Source organism: Diospyros lotus, chromosome 6, assembly GCF_014633365.1.
Source record: "Diospyros lotus cultivar Yz01 chromosome 6, ASM1463336v1, whole genome shotgun sequence".
In the NCBI taxonomy this organism is placed as follows: Eukaryota; Viridiplantae; Streptophyta; class Magnoliopsida; order Ericales; family Ebenaceae; genus Diospyros; species Diospyros lotus.
Window position 1 is genome coordinate 13,414,904 of NC_068343.1, and position 24,025 is coordinate 13,438,928.

The window sequence follows — 24,025 nt, forward strand, 5'->3', positions numbered from 1 at the left end:
ATAAATAGTGAAATTAAATTAGGCTTAATACATTTTTTAGTCCCTGGACTAATCAAAAAAATGATTTTAAGGATATCAACTAAATTGTGCTCACTATTCATCCCTGAACAAAATAATTTTATATACTTTTAGTCCCTGACTTAACCGACGTTAACTGAAACGTTAACTTTGCCTCGTCACACTGCCACGTCACTCCTCAGCACTGTCATGTCAGCACGGCTTAATGCATTTTTTAATCCTTGTACTAATAAAAAAAATAGTTTTAAGGATATCAACTAAATTGTGCTCACTATTCATCCCTAGACAAAATAATTTTATACACTTTTAGTCCCTGACTTAATCGACGTTAAGTGAGATGTTAACTTTGCCTTATCACGCTGCCATGTCACTCATAATATCCACGTCAACTGTTCATATTTTTATAAAATAAAAAAAAACAACAACCTTTCCACAGTTGGGCTCCCCGACCACGGCCAAAGGGAGACTGAGTTCCTCGACCCAACCGTGGCTGGGATTGGGAACCTAGCGATCTGGCGACTAGCCGCCATGGCCATCGGCTGTTGGGGGTCGAGGAACCCTAGAACCTTGGTCTCCTACCCCCAGCTGTTCCCCGATCACTAGGTTTAGGGTCCCCGACCCCCAGTCGTTCCAAGGCGACCGACAATGGCCGAATCAACGACAGGTGCAGAGGCAAGAGCGGTCCAGAACTAGGAGATAGGGAGAAGGGGGAAAAGGGCTCCCCATGGCTGCCAGCAGTCATGGATGGGTGTGTGTAGACATTTTTTTTTTTTATATAAAAATATGAACAACAGACGTGGATATTATGAGTGATGTGACAACGTAACGAGGCAAAGTTAATGTCTCAGTTAACGTCGGTTAAGGCAGGGACTAAAAGTGTATAAAATTATTTTGTCCATGAATGAATAGTAAACACAATTTAGTTGATATCCTTAAAGTCATTTTTTTTATTAGTCCAAGGACTAAAAAATGCATTAAGCCATGGTGATGTGGCAGTGCTGAGGAGTGACGTGACAGCGTGACAAGACAAATTTAACGTCTCAGTTAATGTCTGTTAAGTCAGGGACTAAAAGTGTATAAATTATTTTGTTCAAGGATGAATAGTGAGCACAATTTAGTTGATATCCTTAAAACCATTTTTTTGATTAGTTCAAGGACTAAAATATGTATTAAGCCATTAAATTTGAAGGAACACCTCGAAATAATGTATAAAATGTGAATTTAGTAAAAATAGGAGTGTGAATAATGTTATCATGAGACTTGGAGATTAAGTTATCCCCCAAAAGGATCAGTTTGAATGTCTAAGATCAATTATTCAAAAAGAAGTTGAGAATATTACTCATAGAATCAAGACAGAATGGTAAAAGTGGAAAAATGTACCCAACATTTTATGCAATTATAAAATCCCTTTGGAGTTAAAAGGGAAATTTTATCTAACAACTACTAAACCATCATTATTGATTGCTCATAATGTCGGGCAGTCAAGTACCAAAATTTACATAATATGAGAGTAACTATTCTGATATTACGATAGATCTGCAATCACAAAAAGAAAGAAAGAAATGAGATTATATATAATAAGATAGGAGTGAAGTCTGTTGAAGATAAGATGCATGAAACAGAATTAAGATGATTTGTACATATGAGAAGATGACCTACAAACACACCATTAAGGTGAGAGGATGAAAATAAAGAAGTTTGTAGCAGAGGTCGAGGAAGACTAAAGAAAACATATTCACCCCTTAAATATGACATAGGATATAATGACTTTACAAAGAATATGACAATGGATAAAGGTGGATGGGGATCTAAAATTCATTTACGCAACCCGACTTGGTGGGATTTGAGGCTGTGATTGTTGTTGATTCACTTGACCAAACTGGAGCAGCTGGCTGACTGGTTGAACCACTCTAGACTGGTTCCAGTAAGAATTGTCTAGATGAAGAGTATGTTAAGACGGTACTTATCAATTACAGTCCAATGCAGAAAGAGAACACCTATTAAAGAATATTTGCTCAATGCTTTCCAAGGAACTGATTTGAACCTTGGTGAAGTAAAACCAATCATGGCATTCATCAAGAATTATATTTATGGCCTGGTCAAGACCTTTTAAAATTCCCCGAAGGGAAGATCAGAATAAAAAAGAAAAACAAGTACTTTAAAGCAAAAACATCTCAAAATTAAGCATTGGGAGGAGAATAATAAATAATGCCACACATAACCAAATTTCCAGATGACTGCCCTTTTTGTTTTTCTAGGTAGAGAGATAGAAAAGAGAGGAAGCATTTCGAAACAAGTTCAAGGATTGCATATGATCTACAAGTGATTAAAGCCCAGGCCAATGATCACACCTAATACCAAGTAAACAAAATCAAGTGGATAAAACAAAAGTAGCGAACTGCTTTGATCTCCCTTACAGCAAGTCACTTGTTAGCATCTTCATACTTTTGCATATGGCTTTGTTCACTTAACGGCAGAGTCATCAATCCAACCAAAACAACAGTTTTTAGTTAAGTTAGTTATTCTAGTAGTAGGAGTTCGAAAAGACCATATAAATAAAATCCAGATCAAGAAAAAATAAAAGTAAACCCAATTTCTTGAAGTGATCTTGTGAAGCAGTATTAAAAAACAAAAAGAAAAAAATAATTGACAGCGGTCACCTTCTCTCACTGCTTCCTTGAATATCAGAATCAGAAGCGCCGCATGGACACTTCTAAGATAGGCCTAAGAATGCGGCAGTCGGGAATCCAGAGATTTCATCAGCATACTGGACTGCTTAAAATTTTGAAAACATGCAAAAAATCCAAAACCGTCCGACTCTATCCCAAAAGCAAACTCAAAATCTTCACACGACACCGTACTCTTCGTTTTCTCAGAAGCGGGTTAAAGTGCTGCAAATCTTCAACTGCTAGCGAATTCCTCTCGCGAAGTTCAAGAGAACAAAAAAGATAACTAACAATCAAGCTTCGACACAGGCCACGAATCAATTTCTACTGATACCAAATGTAGGGAGGGAAGCAGTGAACAAACCGAGGGAGAAACAATAAACGAATCGCCGCTGAGCCGCGGATCACGCGCGACTCGTAAATGAACAATATGCGCAATGCAAATGTTGGTTTCAAAGAGGAATTCAGTTTGGGTTGGGAATTTTACCGAACAGGTGGAGTGTTACACCGGCAGATCGTGATCGTGATCGCGTATTTCAGAAGCACCCAAACCCTAAACATGGTAATTTAATCCATCCCTTTTATTATTATTTTTTTAAATAATTCTTATGTTCAAATGAGATAAAACTCAATTCTTTCCGGATTAAAGTGCCATTTGAATCGATTATGTCATCCTTAAAAACTAATAAATAATTTGAAAGATTCTCCAAATGTATTTAAAACTCATAAAACTTAAACTCAATACTTTTTTTAAATAGATAAAATTCCTCGAATGAAATATAATTTTTTTAAAAATTTAAAATATATTATTTTCATCAATAAAAAATATGACATTTACTCTCTAATACATATCAAACTGTATTATCAAACGGGGCATAAGCCTCATCCATCTCTCTACACACCCCTTGCATGTCCACGTCGGATAAACTTGACGTGAGTAACAAAATATTTATGTAATATACAAAATGTCAAGATTTGACATTTTGATTATTAAAATTTATTATTTGAAGTTTTTATCATGATGATTAGTGCGTGTATAAATGCTAAGAGTACGCAATCGATTATAACTAAATTGTCAAAAAAGCACTAATCGAACCGAACCAAATGAATCATCTAAATTAACCGAAATAACTGAAATCGAAATAATCAAATTTTGGAACTCGATAACCGGAATAAATCAGAAAAATCAAACTGAAGAACCAAAAACAAAATCAACACAAATAACCGAAAAATATCAAACTAACTGTATAACCGAATCAAGTAAAACTAGGAAAATATAGAAAAAAAAGATGAGGCTTACTGAGCAGAAATTCAGTATAACCAAACTTCCACTGTGCCATGGGGAATTTGCCTAGACTTACACACATCCAAGCAGCAGCTAATGAGCTAAAGAGACAGAGGAAGAAGAGCTAATGAACTAACAATGTGGTTTGCTTGAGACAACCAAACAAATAATTAGAACTGAAATTCAACAATTATGCATAGCTGTATGGAATAAAAAATTGAATGGAACAATAATGTAATAGCGTACTTGTGGAGTGCTTCTCGGGTAGTGAATGGAACCAAAAAGTAGGATTTTTTTTGTTCCCCATCAATAGTAATAGCCCTATTATCATGGGAACTTTCCACAACAAACATTATGTGGCGTTTGGTACAAGAAAAATTTTAAGATTCTTGCGAATGTTAGGTTGAAAATCTGTATTCCCATGTTTGGTACAACTTTTTTATAAAAAGAATTCTGAGAAATAGAATTTTCGGGAATGATTTTTAAGCAACTTTCCCACAAAAAGATTTTCATGGGAGGTTGGAAATCCAAGTTTCCTATGGATTTGAGAATGTTTTTAACAAATAAAAAGACTAAAACACCCCTTACCCTTTTATAATCCCATACATTTATATTAAATATATTATATATACATATATATGTATATATATTTATATATTATATATTATATATAAAAATATATTATAATATATTTATATTATTTATTATAAAATATTATATATATTAAAGTAAATATTCATGCAAACATATATATTATTATGTATATATATATATATACACATGCATATATATACATAATGTGTAAAAAAATAACATTTTTTTATTTTCTAAAGATATTGTGGGTCCCAATATTTTATATAGTAGAAGAAATTTATCATTTTTAAATAAAAAATTAAATAAGAGTAATTTTGGAAAAAGAATATGAATTCTCAAGAATATTATATTTAAACCAAACATAGGAATGTAAAATTTTCAGAAAATAATACTCTAACATTCCAGAGAATGTTTAAATCTATCCAAATATAGAATTGCATAAATCCTAAGAATCAAAGATTTCAAAAAACATTCCTAATAATCATGAATCCCTGAAATTTAAAAACTTCTCCCGTACCAAACGCCCCCTTAGATTGATTGCTAGTAGAAAGATAGCAAAACAAAAGGTTAGACCACCCATCTTCATTGCACAACTAACAAACAAAAAAATAATTGACTTGAAAGTCTATATAAAACGTAAGATAGTTGCCATATAACCTAATCCCCCTATGAGTAAGTGGCAACCTTGAAAACCTACATAAAGATAATAATAACATCATCAAACACAAGGTAGCACTACGTATGGAGCCATATACATTTTTAGGATAAAAATTGGTGTTCCATAAATATATCAAGAAATCATACCTAATAAAGAACTACAGTCCAATCAACTAAATCTGTTGGGGCAAAAACAAAAATACGCAACTCAAAGATACTATAATCGTCTTACACCAATATATTTTAGCATTTTTTATCTCAGGTTGTTTCTTAGTGAATTGACAGGAACAAAAATAATGAAAAATAAAGTGAACAAGAGGAGGATCCTTGTATATCTACTGCCTTATTCGTTTACATGACCAAATTTATCTCTCTTAGCAACTGCAACAACAGAGTAGAAAATACAATATTACTTACTTTCTTGAATATAAAGTGGAGAGAAGATAGAAAATGGAGATGGAAGATTTGGACCCAACTAAAATGATATAACTATCTGTGTGTGTGTGTGTGTGTGGAGGGGGGGGAACTAAAATGTAGTATATGCTTCATTATGAATATGTAAAATAATGTAATAAACAAATACTAAGTAATGTATTAAACACATAAACATATATTGAAATACTAAGAGGCTCAAATTCTCTTATTTATAAATGCATGAGATCTACAAAAATTTATATGTGCGTGGCTGTCAATGGTAAACTTTATCAATTCTAAAAACAATATGCAAAATTAATTAAATAATTTTAACGTAACAAGTATTGAACTATTTTTTTTTTTTGAAAGTTAAATTGAGTTTACTTTCTTCAAGTTGTTCAACATGATTCAACTCTTTTTCAACATTTATTGAAATGGTAGATGATCAAAGCCAATCTTGCATACAAATCAAACTTTCAACCACTTTAAGAGATAGAGAACTCCTAAATGGATTAAGTACTTGACCCCCCAGTAAAGATAGACTCGAATGCAACAGCAAAAACTAAAATTGTCAACACATCTCGAGCCATAAAAAATAGAATAGGAAACCGATGACAATTACCTTTGCACTAATTCAAAATGTCAAAGTCATCAATTTTCTCATCGCACACTTCACTTAAATACTTATCCCATTCTGAAGGCACATTTGTAAACCCACTACCAGTGGTAGACTTATTAGAATGTCATAGCAATGGCATCATCTTTGTGATTAGATATTGGACAAAAGTTTAGGATTTTTTCTTCAAGGTCCAATTATTGTTAATATAATGGGTCGTCAAGTACATATAATTCATCATTTGAATTGAGGTCCAAGTGTCAATGGTTAAGCAAACTTTTTGACAATAATTTTTTAACTCATTAATCAATTTCAACCTTTTTCCATTGAATAACTCAAAACAGTCACGAGAAATAGTCCAACGTGAAGGTATCCAAAATTTTGGACAAATAACATTAATGAACTATCTAAACCCCTCACGCTCAACAAATTTGAAATGTAGCTTATCTACCATCACCATACAAGCTAAAGCTTTATAGGAAGAACTTGATCAAATTTCCAACTCACCAATGCACCTATACTATCCTTCTCTCTCTCACTCCTCGTTGAAGTTGGTTGCAAGTGTAATTGCATTTGACGAGTTTTCATAGTATGGGGTGTTTTTTACAAGTTCTCATATGATTCTTTAAAATTGTAGTCCCATTTTTTTGGGGATCATAGTGGAACTTTTTAAAACACTAGTTGCATCTATCTTTAATCTGACCATCTAAATTTATAAACTTGATAAAATGACCCCTACCCATCTGATTTAACTCTTATTGTTTTTCTTTTTGCCTTTCCAAGTGATGTTGCACCTCTATCATCTTCTGGTTGGCTACCTTGGCTTGGTGCTGTTGGAGCAGGCCTTGAACTATCATCCATGCTAGGCATGTTAGTGGTGTGATTGACGTCTGCTTCACTTGCCATCTAAAATTAATACAATTGTAATTAATATGTATTTAAATAGTAAGTTTAAATATCTTCTTGTGATTAAGTTATAGTCTTTTGATCACAAAGAAAAATTAAGGGGCTGTAATTAAAATTTTATCCCTGTCCTAGTACTAGCACTAGAACATGAGAAAATGACCACTTTCTATACAACCAGAACAAAAAAGATTGAGAAACACACACCAAATATATTATGGCCATATAACAACATAAGAGAAAGCAAAAAGGATCAAACCAAAATATGAAAACAAGGAATGCATAATCAATGAATTAATAGCAAATTCTATAAGACATAATTAATAGCAAATGATCACATAACATATCAATGTCCCATGCCTCTAAGACTAAGACAACATTTCAGGTGAAAAATATCTCATGTAAGTTTACACTTCTATATACACATCCATAACTTCAATGTCAAACATGAAAACAACAACAACCTACCCCATAATCATAATCATAAAGAGTATTAAATTGATAAATTGAACCCAAAACTGGAGGCACGAAATAAACTTCATTTCCTTCCATGAAGAAGACCATTAATCATAGTCATAAAGGGTTTTAAAATTAAAGGGTTATAATTAAAATTCAATAGAAAACAAAGTCATAGAAGATAATATATAAACTATAGTAAAGAACAAAGTATGACATAAACCCATGATAGAATAATCAAAGCATTGAATCACTCAATCAAACCCACATACAACTCTACAAATATATAGACTAAAAAAATGCACTGACTTGGACAACAACAGTAACAACACGAAACATATTTGAACAAAAAATAAAACCTAAACAAACAATTCAGTAGCATCAATCAAGAAGAATGGCAACAATAAGAAACGAGAAAGAGAATGAGAGATCCCTTGAGACAATAATGTTTTTATGACTAAAAAGTCCCCAAATTTGAGAAACCCTAACATAAAAAATAATAATTCAAAACTAACCTCTGTCGATCGTTGGTGTGGGTTGATTGTCGAAGCACACAAGGGAAAGAAGTCTGTCAGTCCGATCGTCGGTGTGGTGGGGGTCAATATCGTCGAAAGAATCAAAACTAACTGATGGTAATCGGTTAGGATTTCGATTAGGAGTAGGATGGAATGAGGTAAAGAGCTTACCAATGGCAACAAACCAATGATGGGATTTCTCTCAGTTGGGATTAGGGTTTCTCTCTCTCTCTCTCGGCTCATTAAGTGCTCAGATAAGTGTGATTGTGAAGCCTTGCTTAGTCCAGGGAATACACAGGTAGGAAGGATTAAGGTTTATTCATGAAATGATGTCGTTTTATGAAGAACCAAGTGACGTTGTTTTATATGTCGATTAGTTTGATTTATTTGGTTATTCCGACTCAAAAAACTGATAACCAAACTAATAATTGATTTTCCTCAACCTACTAACCGAAGCAATAAACGCTATACAATTAACCGAACCATTGCACAACCCTAACGAATGTGTTTGTTTCCATGAGTAACACGTCAATTTGATGATCAATTAGCAGCATTTGAATATATTGACTGATTTGTTGTGCTTTCTTAATAGTTAAAAAATATGGTATTTGATCTTTAATGTACAAAAATGTCAAGATCTCATTTTTCAACTATTAAATTTTGTGGTTTTTGATCCTCATCCTAATTGAAAGTAAACAAATTTGTTATATACATCATGTGAAAAATACATGTAGAAAAGAGAAAATGTCATGTCATAAAAAAGTTGCTCAGTGAGACACATCGAATTAAAATTTATTTTGATATGAAAAATATCAAATTATCCATAACTTAAAAAAAATCATAAATCCCAAACATTTAAATCTCTAAACCACTAACCTAAAAAACCCTACTTTTTTCTATTTTCAATCATAAAATATATCATGATTAATTTTCATTATTTCTCTTTGTTGAGCTCAATTCCATCACCTTTCACCTTTTTGTTTATATCATCTTTTGTGTCTCAAGATAATAACTTAAAGTAACAATTTTTAATAATTGAGATATAAATCTTAATATTTTTGTATATTAAGGCATCAAATGATATATTTTTTAATTATTAAAAAAACATAATAAGTCAACCAATCTATTCAAATTCTACTAATTGATCATGAATAATTCTTGAGAGCCAGACAGGTTGCTAGACATGCTTACAGAATGGGAGCTAAAAGATTAAAATGTCATCGTCTACATTGTATTGCACTTTTTTCAATACAATGTGGGTGAGGATATTTTAATATTTTACCTGTAGAAAAACTCATTGATCATTCACGTAAAGTGTCACTTACGAAAACGGGTGTGTTTATGTTTACACATGCGCTAACATCTTATCAAATTAAAAATTAAGAATAATAACTTTTAATAAATAAAATAATAAATATTGACGTTTTACATATTACAAATTAAACATCAAATTTTTTAATCATTAAATATTTCGGTATTTATTAGACATTTTAAACTTAATGACCTACTTGCAAAATAGAATGATTTATTTTATTATTTTTAAATATAATAAATATAAAATACAATAATAATAATAGAAATGTGTACTAATTTGACACTTGGCAGCCAGATATTATTTCAAGCTAACGTCACCAGTCTTCCTGCCAGACACTTATTGAACTCTCTGAAGCACTCCAATTTTTTCTTTTTCTTTCTTCCATTTTTCATTTTTCTCCAGCAAGTACAAAAATCAAAGTTTCATCAATCTTTTCCCCCAGCTCCAGTTTTTCCAATTCCCACGGCAATGGCAATGGCAATGGCAATGGCGGTGGCATCGGCATCGTCGCTGGCACTCTCTCCGGCAATCGCCACTCTTCGTCGTAACAGGCCTTTACCGTCTCCCAACTGCATCATCGGTACCAGCAACCTCAACGCCTTGAAGTTTAGGACCAGTACTCGCGCCACCAAACGAGCCTCCGCAGAGCCCGACCTCCAAGTAGAATCTCCCGTCGTCGATTGCGTCGGCACCGGCCTTGACGTCGAGTGCGTCGCCGGGTCCGAACTCGATCAGGACCTATCAGCGAGACTCTCCGACTCGGCGGCCGCTTCTGGAACGTCGTCGTTGGCGGGGGAAGTGTGGGAATGGGCGCTTCTGGTGTCGCCGTTCTTCTTCTGGGGCACGGCCATGGTGGCAATGAAGGAAGTCTTGCCTAAGACCGGCCCCTTCTTCATCTCCTCGTTCCGCCTAATTCCCGCCGGTCTGTTACTGGTTGCTTTTGCCGCCTCAAGAGGCCGGCCTCTTCCCTCTGGTGTCACTGCTTGGCTCGCCATCTCTCTCTTTGGACTGGTAGATGCCACTTGTTTTCAGGTCCGTTCGCCTCTGCTTCCATCCTTCAAGTCGAGTTTCTATACTTGTGTCTGTGTTTTTCCATGTGAGGAAGTAACTTTGTAATTCTGGAATAGGGTTTTCTTGCCGCAGGCTTGGAAAGGACATCTGCGGGTCTGGGCAGTGTATGTCTTATCCATCCTTTCTATAACTTTTCCTTCTAACAGCAATTGGTGATTATTTAAGCATCTTTGGATGTTGGAAGGTGTTTTCTATTGACTTCTAGTTTTTTCAAGAACCAAATGCTTATTTCAGGACATTTTCTAAGTTATGCTATTTTACTTCCTGGCATACAACAATTTGTTGCAAGCTAAAGAAGAACCAATCAGGAGAGTAAGCCGTACAAAGGTTTCATGAAATGGTTTACATGTTTTATGTAAATCTTAAAATTAGAGTTTGCTAAACTTTGCAGTTACAATATTTTTATCAGAAGTAGAGGAGGCTCCTCCTACAAAAAAACTCGTGAGTCAAAAGGCTATTAGTTACATATTCATACATCTACATCACAGTTATAGACTTCCCAGAACTTTGCATCTACCACCCATAGGCTACTCTTTTTACTTAGCTATGCTACTGAGCTGTTCGACATATCAGTGTTCAAGTTCTTCATATGAGATTCTCTCTGTTACATTCATAGAATGACGAACTCAAATTTGACTATTGTTTGAACAAACTATGTAGGTAATTATTGATTCACAGCCATTGACAGTAGCTGTACTTGCTGCCCTGTTATTTGGTGAATCCATTGGATTTATTGGAGCTGCGGGGCTCATTCTTGGTGTTATTGGCCTTCTACTTCTTGAGGTATTTTTATATGTTTTCTTTTCATTTAATCTGTATGTTATGCAAGATTGCTCAATTAACCATTGTTTATTTTGTCCAAGGCCATTGATATCTATATCCGATCCTTCAATTGTTGAAGCTTCTTCTTTATCCTTCTCTTTGTTTATCTAAAAAGGGGTTAATAATTAATAAATTTGTTTCCAGTCAACTGATTTCTTCAGTTGAATGTCACATAAATGATTTTTTTTTTTTATCATTTTATTTGTTGGTGAAGCTAGTGACTTAAATAAAACTGCTAGTCTACTCCATTTATGTGCGGCTGAGTGCAGATAATTCTTTGACCCTATTTGCAATTGTTTGTAATTTTTGTTAATGGGTTGTCATTGCCAATTTATTGAAGCATTTCTCTCCATCAAAACATTTTATGTTACTTTACTCCTAGTCAAGCTGTTGGGAAAATGTTGAGAGAATTTTTTTAACGTAACTTTGAACCTAAATAAATTCACTATCAGTAAAGTGTTATTTTATTTATTTAGTTTATTTCCTAATTTCTTTTATTATTTTTTTATTTCCTTTAGTTAGTAGAATCCAAATTAGATTAGGATTATGTTTACAAAAATCTTAATTATATTGGATCAAGGAATCCTAGGTAAAGCAGATTGTTATTTATTATTTGCCTATAAATAGTCCTTTTAGGTTGTAAATTGAAGACAGCTTCTGATTATTGACACTGATTAATGATGTTGTTTTGAGCAATAGGGATTACTATTGTGTTTTGGTTTGGGGTTCTGCGTCAGTTATGTGCCTCCATTAGAATTGTTGCAGGGTTATTGGCAAACCACTTCTAGAAGTAATTTAAGTCAGAATTTGTAGCCACCAATACTGAAGAATTTTCTCATCAGAGCAACTCAGTATAAAAGGAAAGGAGGTATAGCATCAAGTGGGTGTTTATTAGGCTTTGTCTAACCATGTATATAATAGATGAATAGTCACGTCTAGAAGACACACTAGTGTAGTCAAAGGTGAGCTCCTTGCTAGCCTAGGTGCTTAGGTGTCTCAAGGCTCCATGGAAGCGCCTTGTCCACCTCTAGGAGTGACAACTTCAATGAGGCAAAGCCTTGGTGAGCACCTCAGCCGAGACACCAGGTGTTGAAGGCACTCACCTAGGCATAAAAGAAAAGGTAAAGAAGAACTGTCCCCCAAAATCAAAAGAGGAATGTGAAGAGGCACTTACACGCTAAGGGAAATAGAAGCAAAATGGGAAAGAAAGGGGATCATTGTCGAGTTGTTGTTCTTGTTCACATGATCACCATAAGTTACCATCTCAATTTCCTCCCACTTCTCTCTTATTTTGTAGCTAGAAAGGTCACCATAACATAGAGAATAAGAAGGCGGGTCAAAGAAGAATTCACCAGAGGTTAGTTAGAGCTTCTTAGGAGCTTAGGGGTTCTAGTGAGTTAAGTCACTCACTGATGAACCATAGTGCCAGATGACACATGGTTAGCCTTCTAGGTTGTTGCTTTTTGTTGGCAGGCTTGTTGGTGGCAGACAATCCCTCTGATTGCTATTCCTCTTTCTCCTTCTTCCGCTGGTTTAGTATTTGTAAGTTAGTGACATGGCTGACACTCGTTCTCTATGTTTCTTCCTCTCTGGAATGCTAGTGTGCATTGGGCTTATAATTGGGATATTGATAGTTATTATATTATGCAATTAGTTTATTTTCTATTCATTCATTATTTGTTTTATATAATATATTACATTTTTTTTAGTATTGCTACTACTGCTACAACACATTGCTTCTAAATTTGTTTCATTAAGTGGAAGTGGGAAAAAGAAGATCCAGCCTTAAAATATATATTTTTTTTGCAAGTTTACCCAAGATGATTTTTTGAACATTATCCATTTTTTTTTTTTTTTGTGCAAGATCCCAAAGTTATTTGTTTGAACATTATTAAAAGAATGTCACAGGGATGTGCAACAATAAGGGGCTGAAGTGTAATTAGTTGATTGTTAGAATAAGCGGGAACATTAGTTAGCCAGTTTGGCCTAATTTTGAATTCAAATACTTTGTAATTGGGCAAGTGGCCCTTAGTGCCTAGGGGTGAGTTGGATCAGTATAAAAGCACACTGAAGCCACTCTCCCGGGTATCTTTTGAGAATTATTAATACACATTATCTCTCCCGCTATTCTCTCTCGCTCTCTTCCTCTCTTCTCCTTTCCCTCTCAATTATTTCTCTGTCCTCCCCCCTCAATTCCCCTTAATTCTTCTCAGATCATAGAGAACTGCCCCTGTCTGAATTCAGTTCTTATATTCTGGTATCAAAGCAAGTTCTTGGGCTGCAATTCCATCGGAATTCACCATGGTCAATGGTATGCGCATGAAACTAATGGAAGCACAATTGCAACAAGTCACTTTGATAGTGTCCGATATGCAGATCCGAATGGGAAGCATGGAGTCGTCCATGGAGGCAGTGATGGGAAGGAGGATCGAAGGAGCCATGGATCGATGGAGGGAGGAGAATCGGGAGCAACACAACCAACTGAGAGATTGGATGCAGATGTTCATATGAATGGTTACTAGTTAGAACCAGGCAAGATTTTCTCCGGACTTTGCTCCCAGAGAAAGGTCGGATCCGATCTTGCATGGACACATTCCTGCCCCTCGAGTAGAGGATGCCTTTGAATTTGGGGTCGATCAGGTGATGGTAAGGGAAAATCACCCAGAGAGGAGGCCGGGGAATTAGGCTGCTCCCCATCAGCCTGGATTTCCAACTCCTAAATTGGAGATCTAATGCTTGATGGAGTGAACCCAATGTGGTGGGTGCGTAGGTGCAAAAGGATGTTCAGCCTCTATGGGGTGCCGGAACAGCAGTGTGTGACCCTCATAGCTGCTTACCTGAACGATGAAGGGGATGCATGGTTTCAGGGATGGATTGGAACTAAGGAGGGTTGCCGGTGGGTGGAATTTGTGGAGGATCTTTGTGAGAGGTTTGGGGACAGAAACATGATGGATATGGTTGAGGAGTTTTAACAAGCTCCGGCAAGAGGGGATGGTGCAGTTATACCAATTGAAGTTTGAATAGCTCAAATCCCTCATGCTCATTTTGAATCCACACTTGACCGAGGGGTATTTCGTCTCCAGTTTTGTGAGTGGGTTAAGTGAGGAATTGAGGCCCATTGTCAAAATGCAACAGCCTAGAACAATTAAGCAAGCCGTGGAGTGTGCAAGGCTACAAGAGTTGATGGTGGAGGTGTTAATGAGGAAGCAAAGGGGGTAGATGAGGGCCTTGAATGCTGGAATGATTCAGATGGGGAGAAGAGGGATAGGGAGAGAATGAGGTGAAATGATCTAGGGAAGCACACGAGGGGGACAATCCTCTGCCTTAGTTCCCGTGTTCGTAAACAGCGGGAAGTTTGCTGAACAGAGGAGGAAGACAGGGTTATGCTTTCGTTGTGGGGATTGGTATACCCTTGGACATTAGTGCAGGAGGCAACTTCTATTGATAGAAGGGGATGAGGAGATAGAGGAGAGTGATGATGGAGAGATTCCTCAAGGGGAGGAAGAGGGGGAAGAAAGTGTAGAAATATCACTCCATGCCCTCAGAGGACTTGCTAACAGCAAGATCATATGAGTGGAAGGGAAAGCAAATGACCACCGGCTAATGGTCTTAATTGACAGTAGAAGCATGCATAGCTTCCTCAATGAAGCGATGACTAAGAGATTGAAGTGTGAATTGATAGGGACTCATCCTCTGTTAGTAACGGTAGCAAATGACAACAAGGTGATGTGTCGATCTACATGTGAAGGGTTCTGTTGGGAAATGCATGGGGAGACCTTTGAAGCTAACTTGAGGTTGCTAAAGTTAGGGGGTTGTGATATTGTCCTAGGGGTGGATTGGATAAAGGGTGTGAGCCCTATCAGCTTCGACTTCAATAAAAAAGAAGTCACATTTGAGAAAGATGGAAGGAGAATGACTCTTACCGGGAGTTTAGAGACCGGAATTTGCAAGATGATAACCGGGAGGAAGCTACAAAAAATCCTAAAGACCAAATGGACTCAGGTGGCCCAACTATTTTCAATCAAGGTAGTGGAGCACGGGGGAGGTGAGACAGAGCAGGAGGAAGCAGGGGATACCGCCCATCAATAACCATGGAAGGTACACGGAATAGACTCCCTTAATAAACCATTGCTTGAGTTCAAAGACCTATTTGAAGAGCCCCAATCATTACCACCCCACAGACATTTTGATCATTCCATTGTTTTAAAACCCAACACTAAACCTATTAATATCCGAGCCTATCGGTACCCCTCTAAACAAAAAGCAGAGATTGAGAACTTGATCAAAGATATGTTGACAAGGTTAATTGTTCGACCAAGTCAAGGCCCTTACTCCTCACCCATACTGTTAGTCAAAATGAAGAATGGGAGTTAGCGCATCTACATAGATTATCGCCAACTCAACTCCCACACAATAAAGAATAAATTCCCCATCCCTATAATAGAAAACCTCATTGATGAGCTGAAACATGTCAAGGTATTCACCAAATTGGACATGAGATAAGGGTATTATCAGATTCGGATGAACCCTGATGATGTTCCCAAATTTTTGGTAATGCCCTTCGGCCTAACAAACGCCCCTACCACATTTCAGGCCTTAATGAATCACATCTTTGAACCCTAGTCTTTTTTGATGACATTCTTATTTACAACCCTTCATTCCCACAACACCTAAATCACCTGAAAATTGCTCTAGAGGTCCTAAGATTCAACCATCTGTTTATTAAGAAGTCTAAGTGTACTTTTGCCCAACCAAGGGTGGAATACTTGGGACATGTCATATCCAGTATAGGAGTGAGCACTAATCCCAAAAAGGTGGCTGGAATGTTGAATTGGACGAGGCCTGCATCAATAAAGGCTCTAAGGGGTGTCTTGGGCCTACCAGGCTATTACAGGAGGTTTGTGAGGGATTATGGAGTGATTAGCAGGCCCCTCACCAATTTACTGAAGAAGGAAGGATTCCGGTGGGATGATAAGGCAGAAGAGGCTTAAGAAGGTGATGAGTGAAGTCTCTACTCTGGGACTCCTTGATTTCTCCAAACCATTCACTTTGGAGACTGATGCAAGTAGCACTGGGGTTGGAGTAGTGTTATCCTAGGAGGGGAGACCCTTGGCTTTTATTAGCTAAGCCTTGAGCCCAAGGCATTAGGGACTCAGTGTTTATGATAAGGAGTTAATGGGAGGTGTTAATTGCAGTGGATAAATGGCGTCACTACTTGGAGGGGGGACTATTCATCATCAAAACAAACCACGAGAACCTCAAATTTCTCTTGCAATAGAGGCTACACATGCATCTTCAGAAGAAAGGGAGGGCAAGGTTAATGGGGTTGGACTATGTTATCCAATACCAGAAGGGAATGGAGAGCAAGGCAGCTGATGCCTTATCTCGATGCACAGAGGAAGCAATGGTGACCTCCATCACAGTTGTTGTCCCTGAATGGTATCAGGAGGTCAGTGCCAACTATGAATAGGACGAGTGGACTAAGGGAATTATGGAGAAGCTCACCCTAGATCCTACCTCAAGACCTGGGTTCACTCTGAAGAATGGGGTGCTAAGGTATTAGGAAAGGCTAATAGTGGTAGACTAGGAGGGATTGAAGGGCAAGATCTTGGAGACATTACATGATTCTCCACTTGGGGGCCATTTTGGGGTACAAGGCACATATTAGAGAGAAGCAATTGTTCTTTTGGCCTCAGCTGAAGAAGTCTGTCACGGAGTTTGTGATGAGATGTGAAACTTGCAGGAGATGCAAGCATGAAACAATAGCTGCACCCGGACTACTCCAACTGCCCCCCATTCCCACTCAAGCTTGGACTAATGTCTCTATGGACTTTGTGGAGGGATTGCCAAAGTTTGAGGGCTGAGATTGCATTTTGGTACTTGTTGACAGATTCACTAAATTTTCCCACTTCATTGGCTTGACTCACCCCTTCACAGCTCAAGAGTTGGCCCACCTCTTCCTAGATCGAGTAGTCCAATTACATGGCATACGCCAATCCGTAGTCTTAGACAGAGACAAGGTTTTTACTAGTCTCTTCTGGAGAGATTTGTTTAGGAGTTTGGGAGCTAAGCTACACGTGTCTTCAGCATGTCACCTAAATTTGATGGCCATATTGAAAGGGTGAACCAATGCTTGGAGACTTATTTGGGGTGCATGTGTTTCCTATAGCCTAAGGGGTGGCATCGCTGGTTGTCCTTGGCCCATGTTATTACAATTCTTACCACCATAGTGCTATCAAGATGACTCCTTTTGAGGCCTTGTATGGGGATAAACCTCCTTTAGTGCTGGCCATAGCTAGGGAAGGAAGTGATAGTAGCAATGGATTCCTACTTGCAGCAAAGGCAACAAGTGATTCGGGTGTTGCAGAAGGAGTTGGCAAATGCTTAGAACCGAACTAAGCAGTTTGCTGATCTAAGGAGGAGTGACAAAGAATTTGAAGTTGGGGATAGGGTCTATCTCAAGCTCAGAAAAGCCCACTTGAAGACTTTGGCTCCAGCCAACACTCCAAATTGAGCCTAAAGTATTTTGGACCTCGTACTATCCTAGCATGTATAGGGTAGGGAGCTCATAAATTGTAGCTACCCCTTGAGCCAAATACACCCACCCTATATTCCATGTCTCTCTGCTGAAGTAGTCTCCAGGAGCTCATGAAACCAATACAACCCTACCAATCCTATTTCCAGACCCTACAGAGGCTTCAGAGCCTGTGGTTATTATAGACAGGTGGATCATACACCGACAAGGGGCACCTCTGATGCAAGTCCTGGTTCGGTGGTTGAACCTCTATTTGGAGAATAACACTGGGAGTACCTTCCCAACTTACTCAAGCAATTCCCCAAGGTGGCTGGCTTACTATGAACTTCTTACGGACAAGAAGTTGCCCCGGGGGGGGGATTGTTATGGGAATGTGTTGTTATAAGGGGTTGAATTGTAATTAGTTGATGGTTAGAATAAGCGGGAACGTTAGCTAAGCAGGTAGGCCTAATTTTGAATTCAAATACTTCGTAATTGGGCAAGTGGCCCTTGGCGCCTAGGGGTGAGTTGGATCAGTATAAAAGCACACTAAAGCCAGTCTCTCGGGTATCTTTTGAGAATTATAAATACACACTCTCTCTCCCGCCATTCTCTCTCGCTCTCTTCCTCTTTTCTCCTTTTCCTTCTCAATTCTTTCTATGTTCTCCCCCCTCAATTCCTCTCAATTCTTCTCGGATCGAGGAGAATTGCCCCTGTCAGAATTCGGTTTTGACAAAGAATTTGTGTTCGAGAGTATTTTTTAGGAGTCTTATATAGATTACTTGATTATCTTTTTTATGTAAATATGTTTATTAATTTTTTGTCAAGTTAGCATGTTGCTTTTTCCCAGAGGAGCACTTTTTTGGGCATCTAGTGACTCAAGCTATATAATGTTATAGTGCGTTTTACTTCTAACTACCTTGAGCACACCCCATGTGTTGACTTAAAAATTTACGGACGAAAAAACACGTCTCTTCAAATAGATGCACCTATTCACTAGTGACCAATCAGAAGATATATGAATTAAAAGTTGCATATCTTCAAAGAGGTACCTGAAATTATGATTTTTTTTTTTTAACTTTATTTCTTTTTTATTTAATAATACAAACTATACAACACAAACTGCATGTGACAATGCAAAGACTTCCCAAGTCAAATGCCATATCAATGATTGTGCATCATTTCATGGGAAGGTATTATCTTGATTAAAGCTGCTACCTGCACCCTACCCGCAGCTGTGTTCTTAGTTTCTGGTAATCTATCATTGTAGCAAATTATCTTGTTCATGATTCTTGTTTATGATCAATTGGTGGATGAATGTAATAGATGCAAAGATAAACATAAGATAGAGGCGGGGTATTGGATCTCTTGGAGATGTGAGCTTGGACCTTATGTGACATCATCTCACTTTAATTTACATTTCTTGCGGGCGGTAAGAGGGTAGACTGCACAATCGTAATAATTTGCATGAAATGGCTTCTGTTGAACACAAATTTTGGTTCTCACACCTCATACCCTGAGGTTAAGCTCCCATGAACTAAGACCTTAGTGTATAGAAAAGAAACAGTGTTGGGAAAAGTAATAATATAAACGCCTTTATGTTGAAGTCATATCCCAACATAATCAACTAGCAGTTAGTCAGATCATTGCCTAGGACTCCCGGAATTCTCCATGAATATACCAGCAGCAAAGCAATAAAATCTCAATCAGGAATAAAGATCCCAGCAAAAGAAAAACCTATTCCAGGCCAAGATCCAAGATAACAGCAAAGTCTTGAAACAGGGGCCACAAATAAATCTTCCCCAAACTCAAACAGCTGAAACAATCATAATCAAATAACAAGGCAATCCAACGGCATGCATTGCCCGTTTGCCGGAAACAACCATAAACCAGAATTGAGCAAAATGGCTACTGGGAAACAAACAACTTGATCAATGTGCCAAAACAAGCCGCCCTGACCATGCAACAGTTAACCATTGAGAATAAGGAGGCAAACATAACTACAATTTCAAGTTACTGCTCCATAATAATCTGAATTAATCCAAGCCACTGATATCTGAAGGGAAAAGAAAATAAAAGAAGCTTGATGAAATGGATCAACAGAAAGTTCAATTCTGAGAATCTCACTCAACTAATTTTAGCCATATCAATTTGCTTCAGAATATGAAAAATAACATTTTGGTTTTGAAGAGAGAAACACACAAAGAACCAAAGCATGTTTGTGTGTGTGTGCGTGTATAAAAAACTCTCTTATGCAAAGCTATGATATGACATAGCATTTCTAAAAACTGATTTGCTCAAAAATCACACCCTCAAATTAGAAGAAGAGATCGAAAGAAGAAGCATATCTGGAAATTGATTTTCCTAACAACCCACACCCTTAAATTTGGAAGAGAGGTAAGGAGGTCAAGCAGTAAGAGACAGATGATGGAGAGAGTTCAGCATTGTGAGGAGAAAGTTGAGGGGCAAAATTGTTCAAACATTGCAAAGTTTTAATCCACCTAGTTGGGATTATTTTATACCTAGGGTGGAGGGGGAACAAATTTATCCCATTTCAGTCAGATAAATTTGTCCATGGCTTAGTTTGTTCCACTGGAACTGTAATATCTCGAGAGCTCAAGGTCAGGTCCAAGAAAGTGTTTCTAGAGAAGCTAGTATATATATCGAGGATAGTAAGAAATGAAATAATACTAGCTGGATACCTTTTGAGCTGAATGTGGATAAAGAACTTACGAGTTAAGCGTGCTTGAGTTTAGGGTAGCTCAAGGATGGGTGACCCCTGGGAAGCTTGTGTAGGCTCATTAGGGTAAGTTGATCCGATCTTTTCTATTACTCGATGCAAGATGTTACAGGTGATATCAGAGTTGACCCTTAGAGAAGGCGATTTGATGAGGGCGGGGAGTGGGGCCGGGGCACGAGAGCCCGAACAAGGAGCGACTCCTAGCAGACTTCTAGGATGATAGCCCCCAAAAGGAGGAAGATCTGAAACCAGTTGTAAGGTCACATGACGAGGACGTCATGTGCTCAAGGGGGGGGAGAATGTAATATCCCGAGAGCCTAAGTTCAGGTCCAAGAAAAGGACTCTAGAGAAGCTAGTATATATATCGAGGATAGTAAAAAAAGAAATAACACCAGCTGGATACCTTTTGGGCTGAATGTGGATAAAGAACTCTTGAGTTAAGTGTGCTTGAGCTAGGGTAGCTCAAGGATGGGTGGCTCTTGAGAAGTTCGCGTAGGCCCATTAGAGTAAGTTGATTTGGCTCTTCTTACCGCTCGATGCGGGATGGTATAGGAGCTTTTCCAAACAAGGTATTAACATGTTAGAAGGTAATTAAATGTGGCTATCCTTCTACCAAATGAGCTGTTACAAGCTTGAATTTTTTGTTACCTGTTTGGTAAAGCTGGAAAAACTTTAAAGCTCTTCCAACAACATTTTTTAGAACTTTTTGTTGGAGAGCTTCTAAAATGTCTCAGAAAAGCAAGTAGCCCTCCTCAAAATCTAAAAATTTACAACAAAAAGCTCTAGAGCCCATAATTTAAGCTAAGCCAAACACTCTATAGTTTCGATAAGAAATCTTTGGCACGAGGAAAGTAAAGATACAATGCTTTATATTCTGCAAAAGTTCATGAAAATTGATGATGGAATATGAGAATGGAGGTGTTGGTTAGATGTACGGCTGATCTAATGGATTCTGGTGGTTTGACTGATAGTAGTTATTTGATCACATTCCTTTTCTTTTTCTCCCAGATGCTCTATTCTATTGATCACTATTTATATATATGCATAGATTAATGAAATATATCTTGCTTTTTCTTTTGTTCTTTCCAATGTTCTATATAATAAACATGTACAAATGCTGATGTTCATGTATTAATTGAATAACTAATACAATGTTCATTATATATGTCTATATATCTAAAGAAGCTAACAGTTACAATTGAATTAATCCCATCAATCCTCTGAAGAAGGAATGGTATTAGGCCTATGATTGTGGAGAGGGAAAGAGAAACTGAGAATGATTTGATGGGACATAAAATTCTGATCACATGACTATGTCATCATTTGAACCGTCTGGATTTTGTGCCTTGTTGCTGCTGTTGATGGCTCTATGCTTATCTTTTTGCTTAAGTTGATGTTGTGTGAATTGTGATGGTGGAAACCATCCTATAGGTACCTGCGCTTTCCTTTGATGATGGTAACTTTTCCCTGTGGGGAAGTGGAGAATGGTGGATGCTCTTGGCTGCTCAAAGCATGGCAGTTGGTACAGTCATGGTTCGCTGGGTTTCCAAGTATGCCGATCCTGTTATGGCTACTGGATGGGTGCGTTAATTCATGCTTTCTGTTTATATTTGATCATTCCATTTTAAGAAATCTTTATCGTGCTTCATGGTTTTGGTAAGCAATTTACGCTTTATTAATTTCTCTTTAGTGCCATACACCCCTTCCCACTCCCAACTTTATGAAATTGCTGTAATCACCCAAATGGCCATGCGTCATGGTTCTCTCTGTATGCTAGCCAGCCATCATGAATAACTTGTCTTTTATTCAACTGGTGGCACCTCTAATTTGACACAAGAAGTGGTCACTCTTTTTTCTTACAGAAATACATGTTCTTTTATAGCCACTCCTCTAGCTCAAAATTCCTACGATTACCCTCACTTGTTATCATTTCATCCAAGGTTCAATGAAACGCCTACCAGGGAACACCACAATCAAGAGTATTTAGATACATGTATAGTGAGCATTGGAAAATGCAACCTTAAAGTAATCCATATTATCACTCTGTTTGTGACCATCTGATATGATTTCTATTGCAGCATATGGTACTTGGTGGACTTCCTCTTGTGGTGTTCTCCACTCTGAATCATGACCCTGCACTCAATGGAGGTTTTATGGAGCTTAATTCAAATGACTTGGTGGCACTCCTTTATACTTCCCTTTTTGGAAGTGCAATCAGCTATGGTGTATACTTTTATAATGCTACAAGAGGTTGGTTTTGTGTTCTCTCTTAATTTTGTACTTTGGTAATTTATTACCTTCCCTTCAGGTTGCATTTGGAAATTGGAACGTTAGTCATGTTGCTAGTGTGATCATCCTATTACATGTATCCTTATATTTCCTAGTTCTCTCATACTCGTGCATCATATTTGGTGAGGTTACATTACACCTTATCCAAAATCTGAGCTTCTCTTTTGATATTGACATAGATTTGCTATGCATTTCAGGTAGTTTGACAAAACTCAGCTCCCTAACCTTTCTAACTCCAATGTTTGCCTCAATTTTTGGGTAAGTTTATTCAACAATTCTGATTTTATCTTTCTGAATGAATGCGTCTTTGAAATAGTGAAGAGTGGTTAACTTGACCAACAACTGGGGTACTATGTTTCCTTCCCCTCCCCCTTTTTTTATTGGTCTAAAAACATCCATTTATCTGTTCTTTATTTTGGTTAATATATTTATTTCTAACTACAGGTTCCTTTATCTTGGTGAGACTTTCTCGCCTGTGCAACTCGTTGGAGCTTTTATTACTCTGGGTGCAATATACATGGTGAACTACAAGAATCCTTCAGAATGAACATATCTCTGAGATAGGTGTACGTAATATGCACATTGTGAAAGCAAGGAAGTAACAAGCTTGTGGCCGGGGTATTTCTTTGCCAAAGGAATATTTGTTGGTTGCGTTCACACATGACAGTCTGAATAAGCAAAGAAGAAACGTGGAAACGGCAGGTTTGAAGGGTGCCTGCCAGACATCAGATTTATGCTACTATAAGATGGGTTTCAATGGTGTAATGACTCTCAAAAGTTTGTCTTACACGGTTCCCAGGCAGTGAAGACCCATATATAGTACAGTTACGATACAGGCTGAAGCCTAGGGTCTGTGTTCTTAATCAGTTCTTCCATGGTATAATTGTTGCTTCTCTGAGAGAGGGTTTTTTTTTATTTTTTTTAAATCTGTTCTTTCCCCCATGGTAGAATTGTTGTTTGAAGGTGTTTTTTTCTTCTCTTTTTTTTGGTTTGTTTTGTTTCTAGATCCTAGAATGTTATCTAGACGATGTAAAGTGTCTGATAATTGTATTTTTAACTTATTGAAGCAAATTGTGGATGATAAATCTCAAAATCATAGCAGCTAGACCTATTTCACTTCATTTTTTGATTGACTTGCCAAAATGTGATT

The 24,025-nt window shown here is 37.3% G+C and overlaps 1 protein-coding gene across 1 annotated transcript; it reads left to right on the forward strand.

Moving 5' to 3' along the window:
• The first annotated feature begins 9,831 nt into the window (after positions 1 to 9,831).
• On the forward strand, positions 9,832 to 24,018 carry LOC127803776 (WAT1-related protein At3g02690, chloroplastic). Its single transcript, XM_052340252.1, has 7 exons — positions 9,832 to 10,471; positions 10,567 to 10,614; positions 11,171 to 11,293; positions 22,018 to 22,167; positions 22,665 to 22,836; positions 23,073 to 23,133; positions 23,320 to 24,018. Exons 1-7 carry the CDS (start codon positions 9,908 to 9,910, stop codon positions 23,420 to 23,422), a joined length of 1,221 nt encoding a protein of 406 aa, XP_052196212.1. The 5' UTR covers positions 9,832 to 9,907; the 3' UTR covers positions 23,423 to 24,018.
• The last annotated feature ends 7 nt before the right edge of the window (positions 24,019 to 24,025 follow it).